Below are 23,494 nucleotides of genomic sequence, written 5' to 3'. Positions count from 1 at the left end.
AATAGGAGACTTCTAGGGACTGGAGGACCATGTAACTGGCGAGAAAGGCTGTTCTATTGAGGAACGGCTTCCAGGTTTCCTCCACAGCCTTGTCGATCTGTGTTTGATAGATTGTCGAAGAACAACCCTGCATCAAGTCAGTGTATACATACTCCCCAATGAGAGCGGACCACGGACTTCCGTGCGAGCTCAACTCCTCGAGACCGGGGCTGCATGCTGGAGTCACGAATACTTGATAGTTCGAAGACTGCTTACCAGATTGATATTCTTCGGACTCATGCCCACAAGGAATTCGCTAGTCGTCTCATCATCACCGCAATCATCACTTCGAGGCTGTGGCTCTCAGCGTGACTGTGCTCGTTACTAGACGCAGTCGTGGTGGATGTCGCGTCGTGATTCTGGTCAGACACAGGAGTGGTAATATGACCACCGCGAGTACCAGCTGTGAGGGCGCTTAAGACGAGGGCCGAGCCCCGTCGACTCGGTCGAGTTCAAAGCACTTCAAGTTCCAACGTCATGAATAAGCGGGATCCAGGAAGCGACCTATACTACTATTTGCTACACATGGACAGCCAGTAATTACACTATCATAGAGTCTGGTTCGAGTCCGAAGACAAGGCCAACAAGAACGAGAGTAACGTAGGAACGAACGGGGCAAGCGCGGAAGAGATACATCGCGGATAACATAACGATACAAAAACGAGCGTGTCGGTGTCGTGAGCGTCATAACGTACATGTAGAGCAGCGCAGAGGAGCGTCCGAGAGCGAGAGCGAGATTACGAAGCCGCCACGCCGCGACAACGAGGCGTACGGGGCTGGCCGGGAGCAAGTATCGTACTGAAGGGAACTGCCAGTGTATCCAAGAATCCAAAAACCAACAAACAGATGAAGAGAATGAGCGAAAGGAAGAGGCAGAGGCATTGCAGGCAGACGACCAGCGCCCGCCCGCCTACGAGAACTGACATGCCCCGCAGGCCCCGCCGCTCAGGCTGAGCCCCGACCCGCGCACGTCGCACGTCTTCAGGCCCGAAAGCGCACAGAACGACGTGCCCGCCTGGACGGCGCCACCGAGCTGTGTGTCGTTCGTGAGCGTGAGCGCCTGCAGGTTCGGGGGGAACTTCGCCGGCAGCGGGTTCGTGAGCGCGTTGTTGCTGTCGAGGTGCAGCTCGGTGAGCGCGGTGAAGCCCGAGAGGTCGGAGGGGAGGCTCCCGGTGAGGGAGGTGGAGGAGAGGTCACTGGGTGGGAGAGCGAGATGTCAGTGCTCATGCGTGGAACGAGATGGATAGAGGGACGTACAGGATCTGGAGTGAGTGGGCCGCCGAACTGGAGAGAAGAGCGGAGATGGGGTTGGTAGGCAGTGCCTGATTGTTGATGACCCTGTGGAAGGAAGTATCAGCATTACTGCCGATAGCGGCGAACTGAAGGAACGTACAGGTTCTGCAGAGGAAGCGAGGTGAAGCCCGAACTCATGTCGCCCGTCATCTTTGCGTTCTTCACCAGTGTCAACGTCGTAAGGTTGCCGAGCGAGCTCAACAGCGTCGATGGGAGCGTGTTGATCGCCGTTGACTCTAGATGCAAGTTCGCGAGCCCGCTCAACGAGTTGAATGATGTCGGAAGGTCACCAGCTGCGCGCACGGTGTCAGTGATTACTGACCCGAACGGGCACGAGGAAGAGGACACATTGCTTACCTGGGATGTTCGTATCGCCGATCACCTGAAGACTGGTGAGCCCAGTCAGTGCGGTGACCTCGTCTGGGATCTTCGCAGGGACTGCCGGGAAGGTCAATTGTCTGTGCACGGCGACCAGATCAGCGAAACCGCACAACAGCTAGAGGAACGAAGACTCACATCGACGAAACCCGCCCAAAGCCATCGCACCTCACGCCCTGCCACGCGCAGAAGCGGACATCCTTCGCCCACCCACCATTTGACAACCCTGTCTGCCCATCCCCACTTGTGGTCTCGAAGATGCTCCGGAGGCCGCAAAACTGGATCGCGTTCTGGATCTGCATGCCTTCACCCTGGTTCGTCTCGCTGAAACTTGATGGCACTTGCTGAAGGACAGAGAGACAGGTCGAGCAGGGGTAGGACGAGGGGTCTGATGGCGCGTTGAGCGTGTACTGTGACAGGCATTGCTGCGCATCCGCGGACAATGCGTCGGAGGCCGACGCGTTGCCGCTAGACGTGGCTGAGGGTGCTGTAGGCGTCGCGGTACCGGACGACTGTGACGACAAGCGCGCGACACGCACGGCAAGGCCGATGGTGCTGCCAAGCAGGATGAGGAGAAGAAGGATCAGGGCAGCAAGAAAGATCCTGTTTCGCCGCGGCCGGTCGCCGTGTGCTTGACAGTGGTCGCAGAAGCGACGCTTCTCTATCTCGAGCGGAGGCCACGCCTGCAGAGGCGGCTCCTGCATGGGCACCCACTCTGGGTCGCGTCCGCGAGTCGGCATTCGGATGTCGAAGAAGTACTTTGTGAGGCGGTCGCGGAGCCGCGGAGTGTGAGGCGTGGATGGCTGCTTGCCGAGCTCGGGGTCCTTCGTGAGCGACTTGATAGTCTCGCTGTTCGTCCAGGCAGAGTGCGACCGCGCGTGTCCAAAAGGTTGAGGATGATGGTGTGAGACGGGAACGGTCTCGATGTAGTATTCTGGAGGTGGTGGTGGGGGGACGGTGATAGCAGGAGGTGCATGGCGCTGAGGATTGCGATCCCAGTTGTATTTCGGGTCGGCGGTGGGGGTCGTTGGTAGGCTCATGATGGTCGTAAAAGTGCAAAGAGGAGAAGCGGCGTACCGGTTCATGCATTCAGGTCTTTATGGTGAACAGAGAATTGTCCGCCGGCTGGGCAAAGCGCGAGGCGGAGAACAATAACATACGCACAATAGGTACCCGCAGCGCACAAGTCAACGCTTGTGCTCTGTATGTTGCATACGATTCTCTACAGGCTCAACCGAGCTCAACGCTTGATGCTGCGCGCGGTAACCCTGGGGCATGAGGGTGATCCGACCTGCCCTCGCCAACAACAAGAAGATGAGGGAGGGGCTCACGGGGCTCCGCCACTAATTTTTTGTATCTCTGAAAGAGGACATTCGAGTACTGACGCAAGATGCGCGAGCACGTAGAGGGCAGCGGCGCGCAATTGATGGCATAAACAGCGAGCAATGGTGATATGACAGCGAGCTCGAAGTAGAGGACGACGTCGAGACACGAAAGCGCGTCGCCGCCCGCGTAGCGTCTATTTGTTGCTGTTTGGCCACCAGGCGGACCGCCGGAGCGCCCGTAGCCACAACGTCCTCTTCCGACGACGCAGTCTACGACAAACAGTCCACCACAACAACACAACGTCGACGGTAAGTGCTAACGCACTCAACAACGTCGACGCTTCAGAGCAGTAGCTGATGGCATGCGACAGCGGGCATCCCGCAGACGCTGAGTACTATAATGACACGGTCGAGGTGCGGTAATGCATGCACGTTCAGAACGTGTTATCTGACGTTATTCCAAGATACAGCGAGACAGCGACGAGGGACGTGAAGAAGTGAAATACGCACCAATGTCGTAAATACCTCGCTCCGCGAATTTACAGAAGAGTCTGAACACTGCATGCCTGTCGGGTGAGGCTCTGCATCTTGCCTATTCTCTTGAAACTTCCTGTGACAATGAGCCACGGATTATCAAAGTCGCGTTATGAACAAGCTGGGAAGTTGTCGTCGCCCATTCTCCGCTCTGGCGGTGGCGGCGGCGTCCTGTTGAGATATCTACGTGTGTCTCTGAGGTATGACCTCTTGCATCGATATCTATCAAGAAGGAAGTTGGTGAGGGGGGCTCTCTTCATCTGTCGTAGGTGACCCATCTCAAACTTCGTTGAACTGTCAAACCTCGGAGGAAACGGATGTCTTCCAAGCTGATGAAATGCTCCGGGTGTCCCTATGGTAAGTCGGATCCCACGCGTGGTGAATTGTGGTTCTAACACATGCTCGTGACATGGGATTGATTTCGAACTGTGCTGTGAATCCCTCTGATCTGACAGGCATCTCACTCGCGTTCCATGCTAACGTCTGCCGGCTATTCAGCCCATGATCTGGCTTATAATCCTCACGGCGTACGCCCCTGCGGCTGTGGGGCTTGCTTGCCATGGCCGCTTCCCTAGAACCTGTGCTGTCGGAGAGCTCGAGCTCGCTCCCCGGGTTGCTAGGCCTTCCGAGCCTAGACGAGACGTATGGTGCACTCCTGCTTGGTGCGTTTGCTGGGCTCCTGTGAGTGCTTCCATTGCATCCATGAAGACTACACCGGTGACTGATGGGTCCTTCCTCAGCTTGTACGGAATTCTCGTCAACCAAGCATACCGATATGCCCGTGTCTATGGCGGAGATCGCGATAGATCGATCAACAAGGCTTTCGTGAGTTGCGTTCATCTGCAGAGGTTAACAACTTTTGTCCTATCTTGGCGGTACTTGGATAGGTCATCTGCATACTGTGAGTCCAATGACGGCGCCTCAAACGATTTACACATGCTTAACTAAGAGATTCTCCAGCGTATTGGACACGTTTGACAACGTAGTGATATTGCACGCATGGTATCATGTCTTCCCTATACCTCCTGGTGTAAGAGAACCCACTCCCTTCTTGAACCGTAGCTATACCTACCTGGTCTCCGACTACTTCGAACCGCTCGCCCTCCTCAGTGGCATATGGTGTGTAGTCTCTTTCCCTCCACTGCTGTGTACGTCTGATGTGCTGCAATCTTAGGTCAATCAAGGTACGAGGACAAGTCCCCGCGGCGCATGCCCTGCTTACATCTGAAAAAAATCCTGAAAGGTTCAACCCATCATGGCAGTGAGTGCCTACACATCACGTCCTCCACAAATCTTGCATGATTCCCATATATTCTAGGGCTTCACCGTTCTGATATGCCAGTCGTGAGTGGTTCTTGTTCCGGACGGCGCCTCACGTTGACCGACTTGTCGCAGGTTTTTCGCACGGCGTGTATATATTTGTGAGTGCTCTATCTCTATTCAAGACCGTTTGCTCATCAGGATCCAGTGGATAGACGGCATAGGGTTCTCGTAGCCTTCTCTGTAAGCCTCATCATTCACGTACATTGCCGCTAATAGAAGTCCAGCTCACTTGCCTGTACTGCGCAGATCGTGCTCATGCTCATTATGTTCGGTACGTGGCGATTCGGTTGCTGTACGAGTACATCCCCTTTCTGACGCTTCGTTCCAGGCTTCGCCGTCGGTAAGCCTCCTCAGTGCGTGCCTTGGGGGAACACTCTTTGCTAATCAACCGCACTCGGCAGCGGGAACTGTCATAGCGTGCGTCGCCCTATGCGTCGTCAGTCTGATCAACGGATATGCTCACCCTGGCATGTGATCAGATTCAAATTTCACACCTACGCCGAGTACGAACACTTCTACGTGAGCACGAGCCCGTGCACAGCACGCGTGTACTTGAAGCCTGACCTCAATTGACTCTGGCATAGTGGATTGACGCGGCAGCGTGCGGCGCCGCCATCATATCAGACTCTCTGACGGCCGGCGTGCTGATTCTCGCCTTAAGGCGTCAGCGGACTGCGTACGAGAAGTGGGAATATTTCATCGACCGGACTCCTCTGTCGAACTCCAACCTGACCTCCTCGGTCCCATCCCTGTGTATAGGACGAACACTCTTTTAAACGCCTTGATTGTGTACACAATCAACACTGGTACGTTTTCGACCTTCCGTCATTTCCCGACCTGACAGGCGACGCTGATTCTGGTCGTGCGTAGGGTTGCTCACGGGGTACGGAACAGAGTGACTATACCCGTTTGCCTCTATTAACCCGGATCATGTCGCTGCGCTCTCAACTTTCAACTTTCAAGAATTGTCAACACTCTGGCGTTGGTCTTCGTGAGTGACTCTCTACGCCGGGATGTACCTTAGAGCTTCAGCATTGACTCGACCCGACCAGGCTCTCGCCCAGCCGAACACCATGATATGGATCGCAGTGGAATTCGTCGCTGTCCGGCGTCAGTGTCTCCTCGCTCTTCTTTTCCGTCCGTAAAAGGCCTGGGCTCACTCTTCTGCTGCAGTGTACACGAACTCGGTCCTCGCGGTGTAAGTAGATCTTCACGTCTCCTATTATACCCCGACTCTCCCACTTGCAGCTGAACGTCGAACACCCAAATGCCTCTACAGCCTGAACTCCCGACGATCGCTTCGAGATGCCGCGGACAACTCGGGTCCCATGGATCTAGAGCTCGAATTGCAGTCTGCCAGCGTGCGACAGACCGACGGAGATGGAAGCAGTCAAGGCAGGTCTGGCTTTGGGGATGTATCATCTCAGGTGCGTCTCGCCCATGATTGTTACTTGGGGCTCTTGCGCGCTCGAGGCTTGACCCAATGGCGCTGAGCTTCTTCCGATTCTAATTGGGGACGTACAGAAAGGAACACTCGGGCTCGGGTGGCTGTCGGACTCAGTCGTTCGACTCTCAAGAGAACGGGGAAGCTAGGCTGGATAGGAGAGCTCGGGCATCGGGTTGCCTTGGGCTACTTCCGCCTAATGATTCAAGAAAGATGTCAGAGAATGTAAAGTGTATCCGAGTCTATGACTATCTCATCGACCTTTTCCTTGTTTTCTCCTTCGATATCCGATACAAATCGATCACCATGGCCACCAGTGAGAACGTCACCCTACATATGTTGGTGAGTGGCCCTTCAGAAGGTGTTGACACCGGTGCTACTCACGACGTAGTTATTCCACCAGCAGCAAATGACATCCGAGTTCGCAGAGTAACCTCCTGCAGAGCCTTCCGCTCCTTCAGAGAGAAATAGCTGGCCATTGCGTTGGCAACCCGTCTATTAGCTTCTCTTCGAGCTGCGCAACATCTCGAAAGCCTCGTTCGCCCTCCCGGTCTCAAGTTCATCGCCACGAACGCCGAACAGAGCATGGCCGCAGTTGACAATTGTGAGCTGCCTTATGTTTTACTCCTGCTAACACGGACCTGTGATCTTTAACCTCTTCTCCGACTATCTCGGACTACCGCACTATGGAAACCTCCACCATCTGAGTTATATCTCCCTGTTCCGAACCGACCGGACCTCTACTGGTGAAGGCAGCACAGCTAGCGGTAGCATGTCCTTGAGTAGGCTCTGCGGCGACGGGAGGTTACCACTCTTCTGTCTATTCATGGGTACGCTTCACTATTCGATAGGTAATCATGCTACGGATGTCTCACCTCAGCCTATGCGGGCGCTTGGTGACCTCGGGTATCGAGTTGAGTGTTGGAAGCACCTCCCGTCCTCTTTCCATGCATATATTCTGACCGCACGCATCCCCGTTCAATTGACAGCCTCTTCACTACTTCTCCCCTTCCGTGTCATGGCCGCTTTCAACCAAGATTTGACGCTGTCGAGGAGCGCCAGTTCGCTGCCAAAGCTATTCGGCCTCCCGAACCTGGACAGTACCTATGGCGCATTCCTGGTCGGCGCCTTTGCAGGGCTCGTGTGAGTCCCTCGGATGCACTGGAGGAACGATGCACTGATTCGTGGGTCCTTGCGCAGTTCCTACGGAGTTCTGATACACCAGGTATACCGATATGTATCCATTTGCAGGAGCGACAAGGCGATCAATAAGGCTTTTGTGAGTTGTTTCTCCGCCGTTATCTCTTCACGTCTCCAGCTAAGCATGTCTTCCGTCAGGTTCTATCCATCCTGTGAGTCGAAGGATACCACACGCAACTTCCTTCAACCAATCCCCTTGCAGTGTGATGGATACCATCGACACTACTGCGGTAGTACACGCATGGTATGCCTCCGACACTCTCGGTCGGGTCTTCTGAACTGCAACTGCAGTCATCCCTCCTTGAACCGTAGCTATACGTACCTGGTGTCCAACTACTTGCGGCCGACGATGCTGTTACGAACTATATGGTGCGTCCTCGCTGCACTACCCGGAACGAGGTGTCTGATGCTGTTAGTTCGCCAGGTCGGTCAAGGTACGGTCTTGATAGCTATTTCAACTTCATCTTCCCTCAACTTCCGGTGGCCTAGATCCTCCCAATTCTGGCGGTGAGCGAAACTCGAGCCTACAGCCGCACGCAGTCTTATATTCACGCTCCTGATAATACCGCAAGGGGACCACTATCGTGATATGCCAATCGTAAGCTCTCCGCATGCTTCTTCCTGCCATGCGCCATGCTTTCTTTGACTTCTCGTAGATTCTTTGCACGCCGTGTATACCTCCGTATGTACGCTTCGTTGCTCATGGGAGGCGTCAAATCTCTCATCGTGAAATAGTTAGCAAGAAACATAGGCTCCTTGTAGCGTTATCCGTGAGTTGTGCAGTCAAGTTCACCGTTGACATACTGACTCATATATGTGCCATCATTATCTAGGTTTCCCTCATGCTCGTCATGTTCGGTGAGTAAGGAATACTATGCTGATATGAACAAACATACCTCACACTCCGCGAACGTCAGGCTTCGCTGTAGGTACGGACGACCTTCACAAATCTGTATACCATATATCTTGGCTCACCACGGACATCACACAGTGGGAACAGTGGTAACGTCAGCCGTTTTCACTCGGCGTCCCAAGTTAAGAACGTTGACGTGGTGCTCAGGTTCGAGTTCCAAACATATGCCGAAGCTCAGCGCTTTGTCGTGAGTTGCAATTGATCATGCAATTCGGGAAGGTGACCATGATTATCATTGTGACAGTGGATAGACTCTGGGGCATGCGTTGCTGCCATAGCGTCCGATTCTTTGACCGCGGGTGTCCTCATCTTCTCGTTAGCTCGTCAGCGGACTGCATATAAGAAGTGGGTGCCGGCCCGGAGGGTCTTGCGAACGCCATTGATAAATCGTGGTTCCACGTGTAGGACAAAGAACGTATTGAACACATTGATCTTGTACACCATCAACACAGGTACGCAAATTTCCTTCTTCAGTTGGAAGGTTTGCGCTGATTGACTAACCATAGGACTGCTCACCGGGTAGGGAAAGTACACACGCTTCCCTTTCTACTCGCTCTTACCAGTGCGTCACCGTTGCGAAGGATCGTCAACACGCTAGCCCTAGTATTCGTGAGTATCCCATCCCTGTCTCATACTCAATTCCAATGATTATCGATTATCACTGTGACCAGGCTCTCGCTCTGTCTGGCAACATGATTTGGATCGCCGTCCAATTTTTCAGTATCAAGAGTCAGTACAACTAGTTATCTCATCCGCGCGAGGATCGCTCAAGCTTACCTGGTGGCCGTAGTGTATACGAACTCAGTTCTCGCAGTGTACGCAATCCGACTTCTTCGCTTACACCATCATGATCGTCACTCACGTCCAACCTCTGGTCTTACATCGCCAGCCTCAATTCACGACAATCTCTCGGAGGAGCTTCAGAAAATACAGTACCTCAAGCTCAAGACTTGGAGCTTGAAGTGCAATCGGCGCCGCTCCCCGGCAGGAACTACGGACGCAATGAAAGCGGGCCTGCGCCTAGTACTAGTACTAGTGGAACACCTCTGGTGCGTTTTTCCTCGCCGCTGCTCATGCCGCTGCTCTATATCCCATCTGACAATTGAGTATTGAACACTGGCATATAAGTCATCATTGGACGGGCGGCCGTCGGATTCGGTCATTCACATCGCTTGAGATTGGAGTGAGGACTCGGAGTTGTAGCCTCAGTCGCTGCATCGCGGTGTTCTTCCTAGGGATGCATCTCGTGGTGAATCGGGTGTCTCACATACTCGTATCCTACGGACCAGGACCAGAACAGTAGTCTCTTACGCAGATCGTTGCTCTCCTGTCCGGAACAGTGTGATTACACACGAGACACGCGCATAACATGACCCATCGCGAGGTTAGCTTGGACATGTGCATGAACGGCGGCAGACCTGAAAGGATGGAAGGAAGTACCTTGGCCCATGTAACATGTTCAGTGTTACAGGTCCCCGCGTTCCCTGCGGTTCGCAGAGCTCGTTCCGAACAGTAACACACTTACCGAGAAGTCACCAAACTCCACGGGGACTTTCCCGCCGTTCAGGTTAAAAGCCTTTCACATCCGCATGCAACCGCGCCAGCTCAAAGGGCTGCTGTTCAATGATATCCGGTACCCGAACGTAGCCGCAACTTGAAAGACACGGATCAATGTGTCGCTTTGCGAGAGGACGGCGTGTGGTCCCGGAATGTGCAATGTGCTCGAAGGGACAACCTGAGCTCTTGAGACTTGGCATGCTTAGTGGTCGTCCCGTGTAGGGCTCGGGGTACGCAGCAGCAATGGGCGGCTTGGAGGGCGTAGGACTAGTTAGTAGCGTGGAAGGCTCTCACTCATGGTGAATCTATTCTCCTCGGGCGTACCAACGTGCTGAGCATGACAAGAAGCCGCACATCCATTTCGCGTTGTGGATTGAAGGTGTAGAGGCGAGCGACTTTCCCGGTCCTTCAAGTTCGATCCTTCGTTCTTCGCGTCAGGTGGCTGTTTGTACGTGAGAATAGTCAATGAGAATTACCATCGGTGCCCTGAGGTTTAAATTCGACACTTACGTTCTTCCGGACAGTGGCCAAGCGCATGACTTCCGGAGGACAGGTCCTCATGAGGTACGTGCCCTGGCCCTCTGGAACCCCATCCACCGCATCCAGCCGCGCCCGGACGATCTCGCGCTCGTCACCAAGAAGCTCGTCGTCGTCTACGGGAACGGCCATTTCCCATGTGTACGTCGGCCACCAGTGACCATACGGCCCCCTTAACGTTGGCGGCGACTTTGACTCGGGAAGGACATATGCATATGGGTGGGGCCTGGGCTCCTGAGCGCTGGCGTCCGAGGAGTCTGCGAGTGTGAGTGCGAGTGCTGAGCGGTACACCTCTTCTGGCAAGTCGAAATGCCCTGAGTCGGCGATGATGATGTTTGTAGTGTCGTCTGGGTCGTATAAGGGGTCCAAGTCGTCCAACGATTCATGGATCAGACTCCTGAACTCCTGCTTCCAGTGGCCGTAGTCAGGCTCCTCCGTGTATTCCAGGCGACGTGGATAGTCGACAAAGGCGCCAAACACGGACAGGTCCCCCGGCGCAAGCAGCGCGCCGGCCCACTGTTTCTTGAGAAAAAAGACGCCGCAGCGAGAGAGATCGTCCTCCCCGCGTTCGTCCCAGGGCAGACGGCCAGCCATGAGAGACAGCACGGTGTACGACAGCGACTCCACGTCATCCCTGCGCGAAGGTGCTGTCAAAGTCAAAGTCAAAGTCAAAGTCAAAGTCAAAGTCAAAGTCAAAGTGAGCTTCCGAGTGCGAGTGCGAGACTGCGCCTGTACACCGGGAGGAAGACAGACTCTGAGACGCTCACAATGATGGAGGTGGCCGTTCAGGCTGACGTATCGCTCGGTCCCGATAGACCGTGGGGTGCCTTTGTCGGGGAGATGCACGGACGTGGCGGGGTCCCTGAAGGGTCGACATATGCCGAAGTCGATGATGCGTACAGTAACACGACCGGGCGAGGCTCCCGCGCGTCCCAGCATGAGGTTGGATGGTTTGATGTCGCAGTGGACGATACCGTGCGAGTGGACGAACTCGAGCCCGTCTAACTGTCTTGATGGTGAATTTTCCTGAGAAACGGCCTTTGGACTCGGAGGAACGAGCTTACCACTTGATGTGAGAGCGCTGCCAAATTGCGCAACGTCAACCTGCTCTTCTTGCTGCTCAAGTCGACATCGAGAAGCTCGAGAGCGAGGTACTCGTAGAACTGAGACCTACCCCATGCATACACGAGGGGAATGGTCCTATGGCCTTACGGGCGGCGCGTCAATGCGCGCACAAGTCCGGATGAAGATCAGGACAGACTGAACTCACCCTGCAGCAGCACCAGTGCGCAAGCTTCGTGTTGGAGCCGCGGATGCTCGACACGGTCCGACACATGGCACTTTTTCACCGCGACCAGCTTCTGCGGATCGTCCACGGGCCAAGCGCGATACACGCGAGCTGCAGAGATTGTGAGCATACAGCGACAGCGACAAGAGGCTCGTAGGGTAGTGCTGACCGAACCCGCCTTCAACTCCCTTGTCTTGAGAGAAGCACAGACGCATCTTGGGTCACGGTGGCGAGCTAGTGTGGATAGGGTCACGGTGAGCGCCTGCAGTCATGCTTATATAACCACACAAAGTATTACCGTCTTTGGTTATGCCGCATTTTACTCTGGGTTTGGTACATGACTCGTACGCCGACTAGTCCCGACTACTTGCGGGCGAGAACTTACAGGGCGCAGTCCAAGAGCCAGAGTTTATGGTCATGGGCGGGATCAAGCCCAAATACGGGAATTCCCGCCCTCTCCTTCACGTGAAGAAGTAACGTGCGTCTGCAGTATCAATGATGATGCCGTCAGACTCATTACGGTTTCCCCCGCATTGACCTGCATTATGATTGACCCCTCAGCCTGTTCCCAACCTTGACTTGTCTCCGTCTTTCCTCCAGGAACCCTCTCAGAACGCCTTGTAAACGATGGAATCGACGTCTCGCGCACCCTACACCGAAGCCTGGCTCCCCGGGCCCGCCAACACGCAGTTCTACACGCGGACGTACCCCGCGCCCTCCGCCCCGCGCGCCGTGCTGCTCTTCGTGCACGGCTTCGCGGAGCACGTCGGGCGGTACGAGTGGGCGCACGGCGAGTACGCGGCGCGCGGCATCACCGTGTTCACGTACGACCAGCGCGGGTTCGGGCGCACCGCACTCGACAGGGGGCGCAGGAGCGGGCACAGCGCGTACGGCAAGACGAGCTGGAGGGAGCAGCTCGCGGATGTGGAGTGGTGGGTGAGGCATCTGCGGAAGGAGTACGAGGGCGTGCCGGTGTTCCTTATGGGCCATTCGATGGTGCGTTTGCGGTGCTTTCGCTCACTGAGCTGTGTGTGTGACGCTGTGCATGCGGAATCGCAGGGCGGAGGACTGGTGTTGGCGTTCGGGACGCGCACGACGCCGGCTCCTGAGAGGGAGACGCTCGCCATGCTCTCTGGGGTCATCGCGTCGAGCCCGCTGCTGCTCCAGACGTTCCCGGCATCCAAGATCGCGCGGTTCGCGGGCGGCAAACTCAGTGGGGTGTTCCCTGGGCTGCTCATTGACGCGCCCGTTCCGGTGGACGTGAGTATATGCGCCCTTACCGCCGCGTATATGTGTATGCGCGAAAGTAACCCTCCGCTGCGTTTAGGACTTGTCCCATGATCCTGTCGCGAATGCAGCGAACGCGGAAGACCCGTGGATCGTGCAGAAGGGGTCGCTCAAGGGTCTGCATGACATGCTCAGCGGGGTACGTCCTACCTACCTCGTTCTGCTGGACGCGGACGCTACTGAGAGAGTACGGGCAGGGCGAGCAACTCCTATATAATGACCACAAGCACTGGCCAAGAGATCTTCCTGTGAGTTTCTAGTCGTGTCCCGTTTGTACTGTGGATGCCGTGCTGACTCTGTTGGATAGCTTATGATCGTGCATGGGGACGCTGACAGGGTGAGTTGAGTCGTCCGTAATAATCTCTGCGCTACCGGCTCCACGTGAGAGACGCTATATGTTGTCCGCGTTGGTTCTTGTTCACGCTATCCTCTGGGACTCCCATGGCCACCGTCTCGACCGCCGTGACCCCGGTACCTTGACGGTACTACAGGGCGGTTATAATCTCAAACGCGGCGAACGGATATTGCCCTTCTCGTTTGGCAGCTCCGCGGCCTGTTCGTGTCGCCTAGTAGACTGCTGAATGAAACCATCTTTACACGCAAGACTCGTCGCGTGCCAAGGACGTTGCTGACGATGGTCGGACGCAGGTCACGTCGTTCAAGGCGGCACAAGAGTTCTTTGATAAGCTGGCGGCGGAGGATAAGGAGTTTAAGCCGTTCAAGGTCGGCTGTGCCTCGATTCGCGTCATTCGCGAGCTGATGTGTGTCGTTGCAGGGCGGATACCACGAGCTGGTGCATGAGCCGGAGGGGGTGCGGGAGCAGTTTGTGGACGAGTGCATTTCATGGGTGCTGAAACGGGTCGAGGGCGGGGCGCGGGAGGCGGAGAGGACTGAGAGGGGAGTATCGAAACTGTGATGATTGTATTTCCGGAGGGCAAAGCTAGGCCGGAGAGGGCAGGTGGTCCGTGCGGTCGCGTGGGATGGTGATCGCTGGGGCGGCCATCAGCTGGCGGGCGGAGGACTGCACTTGTGCTTTTCTGCTCTCTGCCTCGTTTGTGCACACCCGTTTCGCTGTCTCTTCCTTCTTCGCGCGGGGTGGGCAGCTCAGTTCCGTTCGCAAGAGCTTTTTAAATAATACCTCCTCGCTCACCGTCCGCACTCGCTCCCTTTTTGTGCGTGTCTTTTTCTGCCCCCACACTCGTTTGCCAGTCGTTTCAGACGCACTCTCCCCGCCCCCGCTCCCTCGCACAACGCGCCCGCTCTCTAACCTCCGTTCTCTCCTTTCTCGTACCGTACTCCTGCCCCTTGTCTCTCGCCATGGAAGACTCCCAGACCGCGTTCGCAGCCCAGTACCAGCCCTACACCAACTTCGACATCGATATGATGAAGGTCAGCATCCTCCCGCAGCCCTCTCCTTCTCTCCTCGCGCAGCAGTCCCATATTCACCACCCGTGCCCTCCGCTAGCAGAGGTCCATGGAAACAGTCGGCGGCCCCGACGCGAAAAAGGCCCGCTGGTCCCCCACCTCCTTTGGCCCTAGCAACGGCGCGAACGCCAGCGCATCCGGTCTCAACCGCGGCGACGCGTTCGCAAACTACGGCTACGGCCCCCAGGCCGGTCTCTCTCAGAACGGGTTCAACGGCTCGCCCCCCTCGTCCGGCTTCAACGGTAACGCGCTCTACTCGACCCCCACCCTCAGCGTCAATACCGCCGTCGCGACCAACGGCATGCCCCAGCAGATGAGCCCCAACACCGCAGGCCCGTACACCCCCCAGAACCAGCAGCCCCCGTCGGCCACCCCCAACTCGGCCAACCCGTACAACGCCTTCAATGGCTACAACATGCTGGGCATGGGCCTCCCCACGATGGGCATGCTTGGAGGGTTTGCGTACAACGGCCAGATGGCCGCGAACTTTGCGCAGGTGAGCATCTCCCCCGCTTCTGTTTCGTTCGTTGTCGCTTTGCGTCGTTCTTGCGCTGTCATGCGCTGGTTCTGCAAGCTTCACGCTGCCCTCGCTGTGGTGCCTTGATTGGGCCGTCGCGCGTTCTGTGTTCCCGCACCCTTTCGTCCCTTCGTATTCTGTTCCCCTTCTCTGGCTGCATTCCCTCACCCATCTCTCGCCGGCACTCTGTTGCTGCGAGACCGGGACCCGCTCAGAAAGTGCTGCTCCGCTCGAGACCTGATTACGTAAAACGTAGTCAGCTCTGCAGTCTCCAGCAGAAGCATCAGACATCTGGCTGGGTGGGATATCCGGTCTTTGATACACGTTTCCGCTTCTCGTTGCATTGCAACATCAGCGTCTCGAGTGGTGTTTTCTTGTGGCGGTGTGCCTGAGTCCGATGGACGGAGCTGGGATGAGGCTGAGGAGTTCGTGCGGCATAGTCAGGTCACCTTTGACGACTATATGCGCGGCCCACCTTTGGCGACTGGCTACGGCACGAGTATCCTGGAGTATCGTCATGGTTCGAGTTGGTTTCGTGTCTTATGCTGGACAGGCTCCACTTCCCTGTGTCTCAAGTTCAACGCCTCGCAGCTGTGATTCATCATGACCATCACGCTAACCTTTTTCACAGCAGTCGCTCGGCCAGCAGCGCCTCCCGTCGCTCACAATTCCCTCGCCCGCCGCCTCACCCTACTCCCCCGCTGCGATCACCGCCGCGCTGTCTGCTCAGAACAACCAGACCGCTCGCACGGTCTACGTCGGCAACCTCCCCGCGACCGCTTCCGTTGACGAGCTTCTCAACCTTGTCCACTTTGGTCCCCTCGAGTCTATCCGCGTCCTCCCCGAGAAGTCGTGTGTCTTCCTGTCGTTCCTGGATGGTGCGACCGCCGCGGCCTTCCACGCGGACGCGCTTATCAAGAAGCTCTCGCTTCACGGGCAGGAGCTCAAGATCGGCTGGGGAAAGCCCTCGCCGGTGCCCAGCCAGGTCGCGCTTGCGATCCAGCAGAGCAACGCGAGCCGCAACGTGTACCTCGGCGGCCTCGACGAGGTGACGACGGAGGAAGCGCTCCGCGATGACCTCAGCCGCTTCGGTTTGATCGACCAGGTCAAGATCGTGCGCGACAAGAACATCGGCTTCGTGCACTTCCTGAGCATCTCGACCGCGACGAAGGTCGTCAACACGCTTCCGACGGAGCCTGCATGGGCGGGCAAGCGAGTCAACTACGGCAAGGACCGCTGTGCGTACATCCCCAAGTCGCAGCAGGCGGCCGCGCAGGCTGCTCAGGCGGCAGCCGCTCAGTCCCTGGTTGCTCAGTCGGCTGCACTCTCGCCAATCTCTGGCAATGGCGCTAACCCCTTCGCGTCGCCTCTCTCTCCGTACATGCCCTTCTCGCCTGACGCGCTCTCGAGCCTTGCTGGTGGCCAGGGTCTGAACCGTACCGTGTACCTCGGTAACATCCACCCGGAGACGACGACAGAGGATCTTTGCAACGCCATCCGCGGCGGTGTTCTGCAGAGCCTGCGTTACATGCAGGACAAGCACATCGCTGTACGTATATGTCTGTTTTCGTACCTTGCGCGGATCATGAGTGCTGACACCTTCCCCGCCCTTCTGAACAGTTTGTGACGTTCGTCGATCCCGCAGCCGCGCTCACATTCTTCCAGGTGGCGTCGTACCAGGGTCTGACGCTGAACAACCGGCGGCTGAAGATCGGCTGGGGCAAGAACTCGGGCCCGCTGCCGCCTGCGCTCGCGCTGGCGGTGCACTCGGGCGCGACGCGGAACGTGTACGTGGGGAACATCGAGGACTTTGACACGTTCACGGAGGAGAAGCTGAAGCGCGACTTTGGCGAGTACGGCGAGATCGAGCTCGTGAACTTTTTGAAGGAGAAGAACTGCGCGTTCGTGAACTTTACGAACATCGCGAACGCGATCAAGGCGATCGACGGCGTGAAGAACAAGCCCGACTATGCGAACCTGCGCATCGCGCACGGCAAGGACCGCTGCGCGAACCCGCCGCGCTCCGGGCCGCAGGGCGGGTCGGGCGGGCGCAGGGGCGGAGGCGGAGGCGGCGCGAGCTCGCAGCCCCCGAGTGCGATCGAGCCCCCCGAGGGCGAGAACCCGCTGCTGAAGACCCCGGTGGAGAACGGGATCAAGGAGGAGGCGGGTGAGGCTGCGGATATCCCGTCGGGCGAGGTCGAGGCGTCCGCATGAGTGGAGTGGAATATCCATCCACATGCATATACACGTGAGATACGATAACCGACACACGCACACACCATACCCCCCTGCGTACATGACTGTAACACCCGGTGGCTGCTTGGATACCCCCTCCCTCGTCTGTATATCGTGCTCTCGCCTCTCGATCTCTCTCCGAACGACGCGTCTCTACACAATGCTCTGCGATTGTACTACCTCAACGTCAACGTCGGCCTCTCCCGCTAGTGGCCCTTCTGATCTGCAAAACCTCTCCGCTTAACCTCCGTGCTCGCCGGTCCCTGACCTGGGTCCGAGAGCATGGGCGGGCGTCGTCGTCGCGTGCGAATTAGGCAAGCGAGTGTGCGCGGTGCTCCGCGCGCGCGGACCTTGGGCTATTGGTTGCTCGCTCTCTTTATCAACTTGGCTTTCGCCTTAACACCCCCATATGCACCTCTTTCTTCCTTTCGTTCTCCTTTTTCTTTTTCTTTTTTCTTCTTTTTCTTCTTCTCTTGAAACTTGCCAAACTGTCACTACCCCACCCCCCGCCCCCCACTTGCGCTTCCCTTTCCGTTGTGACTTACCCCCGATCCCCCCGAGCCTTGGTATTCCATTATACTTCCTCTTCTTCGTGTGTTCTCCCGATATACGGTTCAGACAGTGTGTGTGTGTATGCGGACCGCCGCGCCCGCCACCCGCTCCCCGCTCGTTGCCTCGGCTCGGTCGACCGTTACCATAACATACATACCACCTATGCACGACCCCGGTCTTCGGTTCCCTGCGCACGCCTCCTCGTCTCGGCTCTCTCTCATCCCATCCCCCATCTGTCGTGTCCCCATCTCTCCAAGTCCTAGTCCTAGTCCTCTCTCCTCAAGTCTCGTTCCTCCTCCTTCTCGTCCTGATACCGGTACTATACTCCTCTGGCCGTTAGTCGTTAGTGCGATGTCGATGCGATCGATGTTCGATGCGGGTGCTATAGCGATGCAGTAATTTTGCGTGTATCCTCCCCCTCCCACACTTAGTCTCTACGTCGTCGAAGTAGCAATGGAGTCTCCCTTTCCTCTCTTCGCGGTCGATTGTTGATTGTTGTTGGTGTGCGGCGGCGGGTCCTTTAGGAGCGTTGGGAGGTGAGTGAACTACAGTAACTCGGCTGGTGCTTGTTCGAGATGCGCATGCCTTGGCATTCCCAATGGTATACTTCGGTGAGGGTTCCATCCGTTCGTGTGTCCTAGTATCACTGATTCATGCGCTCCTAGATGACAGTGTGTCCGAGTCACGCATCCGAGTCGCTAGCGAGATCATGTAGTACATTCAACAGTTCGCGGTTTGAAGGTCAACAACACACAGTACCCCTCGCCCTCAGTCTATGGTTTGCCCAATGAACGGCGGTACCGCGTCGATCTAAAAGCCAACCCGAGCGCGTGCGCCGTGGACATTCAGTTGCAAGCGATCCCCTCGTCTAATGTGGGTGTACGGCACTCACCCAACCAGCCAGCATACCGACCACTACGCCGAGGCGTGAGCGGAACGTATGGTCAGCGGAAGAACTCCATGACGGAACGTCTTCGACGTGCTGCACGTAGTCCATGTCCAGGTACGCTCTGCGGCCGTCCGGCCGCTTCCTGAGGCATCCGAACATCCACGACTCCCCGTCGGACACGCATGTTCTCACCTCCGCAAGCCTGCATGAAAGGGCGCTGGTGAGGCCCGACTCGGAGGGAGCTGGGAGTCGCGCACGGTGGGTGGGCTGTACGCAATGATGCACTTACGCAGTGTGGGACATCAGCGTCGACGCCGCGGCGATGACGTCTTGACGGTAACCTAGAACGCCGAGTTCACGCCTTTCCTCTGCCTCCATGACGATGCAGCACGAGATGTCTTGGCGTGTTCTCAGAGTGTAGAGTGCGCCTTCGGGCATGTCGAGCAGTTGGCCTAGAAAGAAGTTCCAGATTATCAGTGCAGGGCTCGACCGCGTCACCTCCCACTGCCAGAAGACTGCAACTTGGCAAGTTCGGTGCTCACCTCTCAGTGACTCATCGCCTGCAGGGTAATGCAGCACTGCATAACGGACGGAACGTACGGGCTTGCGCTCCGACTCGTCGGGAGCCTTCGTGGCACTGAACTCAGGGGTCGCGTCGTGTTCCTCCGGATCGCCAAGGTCGAAGTAAGGCAGTATAGCGACATCTCGATCTGGGTGCATCTTCAGGACGCGCTTGACTGCCGTTACGAGGCAGTCCGATATTTTGAGAGGATTCCATGGCAGGTTCTGAAGGGGGGTCAGAGTCGGTCGTGAGTAACTGAGATATCGGACCGTGACAGATGGAGACGTCTAAGTTCGACCGACAGTCAACTAGTCAACACTCACCGGGAAGAACGGCCTTGCATGTAGTCGCCAGAACATGAGACGATCAACAAGATCCACCATCAGAGGATCGTCTGCGAGTTTTTCCACGTTTCCCAGTTCGCGATATGGCTCAGGGGGGATGTACATGGGTTCCTTGACAATTCCAGGCGGAGTGGCCCAGGCGGCCGCCTTACGAGCTGCGTAATCGTCATCGTCATCGTGTGATGGTAAGTAGACGATCTAAAAGAACTTTAAGCTATCTGACATGCGATTGAGCAGCACGGGCAACTTTACCTCCAACGTATGCCTCCCGCTCTCCCCTGAAGATTTGTGCAACCGGGCAGTGCGGCGGCGGTACACCCACAATCCTGCCACGAGGCAGGTGCCCAGGATAGCGAGACATACTAGACTCGGTCTTGTGAGTTCGATACAGTAAGTCTTCTTGAACATTGGTGCAGTTGATTCCATCATGATAGAAGTAAGGAGGCAAGGTTCGTTTAGGGGTATTAGGTGGCGGCGTGTGACTCTCCACGGAGCCCATTAGTGCGCAACACAGACGCTGTGCGCGACTGTACGTATGATTCTTACAGATGACAGCAGCCGCAGGAGGGGTGTAAAGACTTCATCTTCGGTGCCCTGCGTGCACGGACAAGACTTGCCGCCCGAGTCGCCGTTCGGAGTTCCAGGTCTAAGTAGAGTACATAGACAGTAGTCGTGCCAGTCCACGAAGTGCTAGTGAGGTTGTGTTATGATGTGACGCAGCCTCAGTAGGCTACTAGACACGGTATCAGATGTCGTAATGGACCCCTGCCAGCACGAATGACTTATGCCTGCGAGTGCAGAGATGCATACTGTACGAGTACACCTCAATGCACCTCTCAGACCCGAACTTTACGACGTCCGGTATGCCAGAATGCCACGACTTTCGTACGTATCTGGGAGTACATTGTCGGAGCGCGGCTTGAGGACGGTGGCGGCGCCGCAACTTGAACCGCCGCCCTTGGGATTCCAGGACCGTTCTTCAAAGACGACATGCGGAATGGTGCTAAAGGAGGCAAAGCAGATTCGATCAAGGGTGTTCTGGGACCGCTGGAAGCAGATGCTCGTGATGGAGCCGGGTTGCTGTCGGTACTCACGGGGGGAGGCGTGTTCGTGCCCATTGATGTACATGCGCCAGCATCGAAAGAAAGAAACCGCATATCGCCGGGACGAGGATACGGGTCATGACCGGTAGTGTGTCGAGGTATCGATGTTTCATCGTCGAAACAGTCCGACTCAGGGATATGTAGCTCCAGGAATGGGGGAGCGCAGGAGGACGAAGCGACATAGTTGAACTGAAGATCGTCCCACAGACCGTTGATCACCTCCACCCAGTGGTCGTCGTCCGCAAGTTCATCCGGCTCCACAGGCAGCTCAGCGTCGCTGACCAGACACTCGTCCTTGATCTGCTCGGGAGACTTCTGGGTTGATGCAAACCTCACAAGTCCTCGTGTGATCAATCTATGAGCGTTGTGAGACAGGACAAATTGAATAGAGTGCAGGGACTTACGCGTCGATCTGCTCGATCTCCTTCTTCAGCTCAAGAGGGTCGGTGATACTGTCTTCTGTGAGATGATTCTCGAGATCGAGCCATGCGTCGACAAGAGGAATCTTGGCAGTGTTCGGGTCAGAGTTCCAACCGAACAAGTCGACCCCCTCGTCCCTGGACGTCACCGCAGTCACAGGTGATCGCTTCCGCGAATCGCGGGAGCCTGATATGTCCTCGGACGAGCTATCCTCGTCGCAGTAACTAGGAGGCCCGGACTGCCGCAAACCGCGCTGAGTGACGAGGCGGTAGTAGGTGTCGGACAGTACGTGGGTGCGATCACCATCGTGTGGCGACGTTTCCACGGGGCGCCCCGTCCCTTCTGCATCGTCTTCACACGCGGAGGAAGCGTCGACGGCGGCGCCTTCTTGTTCCGAGGCACCTCCACTTCCCGACGGCGGCCCATACTTCTCATAACGGAAGGCGTTGATGCGTCTGCAGTCGAGGGAGAAAGCGTCTTTCAGGGCTAGGTGCTCTGCCGCAAGCAGCCTGGGGACGTGACCGTGTTCGACACCTTCTGGATGTACGCGTATACGTACAGATATCTTGTTGAAGATCCAGTGGTAGCAGTTCGAGAAGGGGAAGGAAGGGGTAGGATGTACAGGGCGGCGCTCTGGATCGTGTCCTTGGTTTGGCGCGATCGGGACAACCATATCTGGAGTGATCCCCTGCATTTCGTCCGGCGGGCGAAGGGTGGTCCCAATGGGAGAGACGCTGTACCTACACCATCTCATGCCCGGCATTGGAAGCTCATCTGGCTAGGATGAGAAAAATCAGTGAAGGCGCAACCAGCCGCACGATGATGTTGGATGCTCACCCATTCGAGGTACACTAGGTATTTCTTCCGCAACATACCTTGAGCCTCCTTTAGTGTATCGGGGTCGTCCAGTCCCAAGTCGACGACCATAGCTTCTGGATCAGTACGAATAACGGCATAACGATGAGGTGGAGGCACTAGACCCCGAGGCATCGCGAGAAGTGGCGTGGAGTATTTTCTGACGTGGCACGAAGACGAGCACCGAGACCAGAGGGATGCCTACGGGAAAGGTTGGTAGAGTTTCAAAGACGCTGAGCCAACTGGGGAGAGAAGAAGAGGAGGCAAGGGGTGAGGCACCGGCAGAGAACCAGTTCCGCAGTGCCAATGACCCCGTGTGGCGTGTTGGTGGTTATTAGGCTGTGTGGGCGCCTGGCGCCGACCAGAGTGGCAGCGCGGCTACATATGGCTTGTAGCGAAACCATTCACCTCCGACGGTTGCGTTGTTGACAGATGGAGATGGAAGAATGCACAAGGCGAGCGCGAGGACGACAAAGGTTTCAGGGTAGAGGAAGAGGCGCGGATAGAACTGCAAACTATCATCGATTTCAAGATAGACGAGTGGATTGATGCATGCCTCGAGGACACAGAATATTTCCAGCAGTGCAAGGAGGAATACAAGGTAAGTACCCGATAGCCTCAAATCGTTACGATTACTCACTTAATATCAGATATTCAAGAATCCTGAGGCATGGAAGCGACATCTTGCGAAACTTCAAGCGCAGAGAGTGAGTCACTGCGTTGCGCCGCCCTGCAACGAGCGTTCATTGACTCCAAAGTACCTGCAGGACGCCAAAAAGGCTGCCGCGGAGGAAGCGGCAACCAAATCGGAAGCCACTGCACAGGTAAGAAACCTCACCGCGAGATCCGCGTCTACATAAACTTGAGCCAGAACTTACCGGGCTGGGTTCATCGCACAGACAAACAGCAGCTCGGACCCAGCCGCCAGCGCGACTCGCCACGTTGCAAGTAGTACTGCGCTTGCTGGGGTCCCCGACACTCCTCTCGTTTCTGAGCCCACGCTCACTGGATCGTCACCTACGGGAAGCAAAAAAGACTCAGTGAGTACCGGCCAACAACCACTCCGAGAGGATATACTCACCTCGGCTGGTCGTTAGACGAACGCTCCGGGGCCTCAGACCTCTACGAACTCGACTTCTCGGAGAACTGGCAACGGCGACACGGTGAGGAAGTCATCGGGATGTAACCCTGTGTCTATGTCTGACCCGGGCTTCACGATGGCAGCAGACAGCCGACGGAGACACGTCTGCATGGAACATAGTACAGCGGCGCAAGAACAAGTCGAAGAAGCATACCGATCGCCAGCGTACGACTTCAACTGGACTGGGTTCAAGGCTCGCAGGGTTGGTGGGCGTGAAGAAGGGTCGGCAGTCGTAGTCACACAGGTGATCGGCTGGAGGAATTCCTTAGTCGACCGACGTTAAGCTGACCTAGGAGAGCATTGTAAACAAACTTCAGCATGGATTATACCCAG

The 23,494-nt window shown here is 56.4% G+C and overlaps 9 protein-coding genes across 9 annotated transcripts; 5 read left to right on the top strand and 4 right to left on the bottom strand.

The window, feature by feature from the left end:
• Nucleotides 1-949: 949 nt before the first annotated feature.
• On the bottom strand, nucleotides 950-2,750 carry L226DRAFT_574769 (L domain-like protein; the record flags this gene model as incomplete). Its single annotated transcript, XM_067685098.1, has 5 exons — nucleotides 950-1,235; nucleotides 1,297-1,377; nucleotides 1,433-1,625; nucleotides 1,690-1,790; nucleotides 1,849-2,750. The coding sequence occupies 5 exons, from the start codon at nucleotides 2,748-2,750 to the stop codon at nucleotides 950-952; spliced, it is 1,563 nt and encodes a 520-aa protein (XP_067531019.1).
• A 1,314-nt stretch (nucleotides 2,751-4,064) lies between these two features.
• L226DRAFT_562818 (uncharacterized protein) lies at nucleotides 4,065-6,598 on the top strand. Its single transcript, XM_067683525.1, has 22 exons — nucleotides 4,065-4,250; nucleotides 4,310-4,394; nucleotides 4,457-4,470; nucleotides 4,530-4,571; nucleotides 4,632-4,688; nucleotides 4,744-4,753; nucleotides 4,813-4,830; nucleotides 4,888-4,913; nucleotides 4,965-4,990; nucleotides 5,038-5,072; nucleotides 5,139-5,163; nucleotides 5,221-5,232; nucleotides 5,294-5,309; nucleotides 5,372-5,411; nucleotides 5,477-5,577; nucleotides 5,652-5,698; nucleotides 5,763-5,775; nucleotides 5,856-5,883; nucleotides 5,945-6,002; nucleotides 6,066-6,090; nucleotides 6,172-6,319; nucleotides 6,417-6,598. The coding sequence occupies exons 1-22, from the start codon at nucleotides 4,129-4,131 to the stop codon at nucleotides 6,483-6,485; spliced, it is 1,017 nt and encodes a 338-aa protein (XP_067531018.1). The 5' UTR covers nucleotides 4,065-4,128; the 3' UTR covers nucleotides 6,486-6,598.
• A 756-nt stretch (nucleotides 6,599-7,354) lies between these two features.
• On the top strand, nucleotides 7,355-9,805 carry L226DRAFT_616161 (uncharacterized protein; the record flags this gene model as incomplete). The annotated part of the gene is made up of 22 exons (XM_067686871.1): nucleotides 7,355-7,479; nucleotides 7,537-7,615; nucleotides 7,675-7,688; nucleotides 7,739-7,780; nucleotides 7,849-7,905; nucleotides 7,961-7,970; nucleotides 8,026-8,043; nucleotides 8,109-8,134; nucleotides 8,193-8,218; nucleotides 8,272-8,306; nucleotides 8,370-8,394; nucleotides 8,454-8,465; nucleotides 8,528-8,543; nucleotides 8,597-8,636; nucleotides 8,694-8,794; nucleotides 8,855-8,901; nucleotides 8,956-8,968; nucleotides 9,031-9,058; nucleotides 9,121-9,178; nucleotides 9,240-9,264; nucleotides 9,339-9,498; nucleotides 9,578-9,805. 22 exons carry the CDS (start codon nucleotides 7,355-7,357, stop codon nucleotides 9,623-9,625), a joined length of 1,005 nt encoding a protein of 334 aa, XP_067531017.1. The 3' UTR covers nucleotides 9,626-9,805.
• Nucleotides 9,806-10,468: 663 nt separating this feature from the next.
• Nucleotides 10,469-12,046, bottom strand: L226DRAFT_525938 (kinase-like protein; the record flags this gene model as incomplete). Its single annotated transcript, XM_067679011.1, has 6 exons — nucleotides 10,469-10,492; nucleotides 10,517-11,190; nucleotides 11,311-11,548; nucleotides 11,608-11,750; nucleotides 11,814-11,942; nucleotides 12,001-12,046. 6 exons carry the CDS (start codon nucleotides 12,044-12,046, stop codon nucleotides 10,469-10,471), a joined length of 1,254 nt encoding a protein of 417 aa, XP_067531016.1.
• Nucleotides 12,047-12,458: 412 nt separating this feature from the next.
• Nucleotides 12,459-14,034, top strand: L226DRAFT_470233 (lysophospholipase; the record flags this gene model as incomplete). Its single annotated transcript, XM_067676296.1, has 7 exons — nucleotides 12,459-12,827; nucleotides 12,891-13,091; nucleotides 13,159-13,257; nucleotides 13,316-13,366; nucleotides 13,426-13,455; nucleotides 13,767-13,841; nucleotides 13,894-14,034. The coding sequence occupies 7 exons, from the start codon at nucleotides 12,459-12,461 to the stop codon at nucleotides 14,032-14,034; spliced, it is 966 nt and encodes a 321-aa protein (XP_067531015.1).
• A 401-nt stretch (nucleotides 14,035-14,435) lies between these two features.
• On the top strand, nucleotides 14,436-17,274 carry L226DRAFT_574764 (uncharacterized protein; the record flags this gene model as incomplete). The annotated part of the gene is made up of 4 exons (XM_067685097.1): nucleotides 14,436-14,507; nucleotides 14,584-15,039; nucleotides 15,695-16,609; nucleotides 16,681-17,274. The coding sequence occupies 4 exons, from the start codon at nucleotides 14,436-14,438 to the stop codon at nucleotides 17,272-17,274; spliced, it is 2,037 nt and encodes a 678-aa protein (XP_067531014.1).
• A 1,358-nt stretch (nucleotides 17,275-18,632) lies between these two features.
• Nucleotides 18,633-19,150, bottom strand: L226DRAFT_228479 (uncharacterized protein). Its single transcript, XM_067673062.1, has 2 exons — nucleotides 19,026-19,150; nucleotides 18,633-18,938 (listed from the first exon to the last, which is right to left on the bottom strand). The coding sequence occupies exons 1-2, from the start codon at nucleotides 19,112-19,114 to the stop codon at nucleotides 18,716-18,718; spliced, it is 312 nt and encodes a 103-aa protein (XP_067531013.1). The 5' UTR covers nucleotides 19,115-19,150; the 3' UTR covers nucleotides 18,633-18,715.
• Nucleotides 19,151-21,610: 2,460 nt separating this feature from the next.
• On the bottom strand, nucleotides 21,611-22,122 carry L226DRAFT_440499 (uncharacterized protein; the record flags this gene model as incomplete). The annotated part of the gene is made up of 2 exons (XM_067674814.1): nucleotides 21,611-21,943; nucleotides 22,003-22,122. Coding segments are annotated over 2 exons (453 nt in total), but the record flags the coding sequence as incomplete, so codon positions are not given.
• Nucleotides 22,123-22,217: 95 nt separating this feature from the next.
• Nucleotides 22,218-23,397, top strand: L226DRAFT_525934 (uncharacterized protein; the record flags this gene model as incomplete). Its single annotated transcript, XM_067679010.1, has 7 exons — nucleotides 22,218-22,290; nucleotides 22,359-22,621; nucleotides 22,671-22,727; nucleotides 22,788-22,844; nucleotides 22,920-23,060; nucleotides 23,118-23,183; nucleotides 23,248-23,397. The coding sequence occupies 7 exons, from the start codon at nucleotides 22,218-22,220 to the stop codon at nucleotides 23,395-23,397; spliced, it is 807 nt and encodes a 268-aa protein (XP_067531011.1).
• Between the last annotated feature and the right edge of the window lie 97 nt (nucleotides 23,398-23,494).

Source organism: Lentinus tigrinus (genome assembly GCF_003813185.1).
Source record: "Lentinus tigrinus ALCF2SS1-7 unplaced genomic scaffold L226scaffold_37, whole genome shotgun sequence".
Lineage (NCBI taxonomy): Eukaryota > Fungi > Basidiomycota > Agaricomycetes > Polyporales > Polyporaceae > Lentinus > Lentinus tigrinus.
Note: the sequence above shows the minus strand (reverse complement) of the source record. Positions and strands in the feature narration are given on the sequence as shown.

Excerpts from the sequence above, each read along its gene's own strand:
- L226DRAFT_562818 (XM_067683525.1), top strand. The coding sequence starts at position 4,129 with ATGGCCGCTTCCCTAGAACCTGTGCTGTCGGAGAGCTCGAGCTCGCTC. Across the intron at positions 4,251-4,309 it reads GGTGCGTTTGCTGGGCTCCT|CTTGTACGGAATTCTCGTCA; the intron begins GTGAGTGCTTCC and ends GTCCTTCCTCAG. Across the intron at positions 4,991-5,037 it reads CGCACGGCGTGTATATATTT|TGGATAGACGGCATAGGGTT; the intron begins GTGAGTGCTCTA and ends ATCAGGATCCAG.
- L226DRAFT_228479 (XM_067673062.1), bottom strand. The coding sequence starts at position 19,114 with ATGGAGGCAGAGGAAAGGCGTGAACTCGGCGTTCTAGGTTACCGTCAA. Across the intron at positions 18,939-19,025 it reads ACGCTGATGTCCCACACTGC|GCTTGCGGAGGTGAGAACAT; the intron begins GTAAGTGCATCA and ends CCTTTCATGCAG.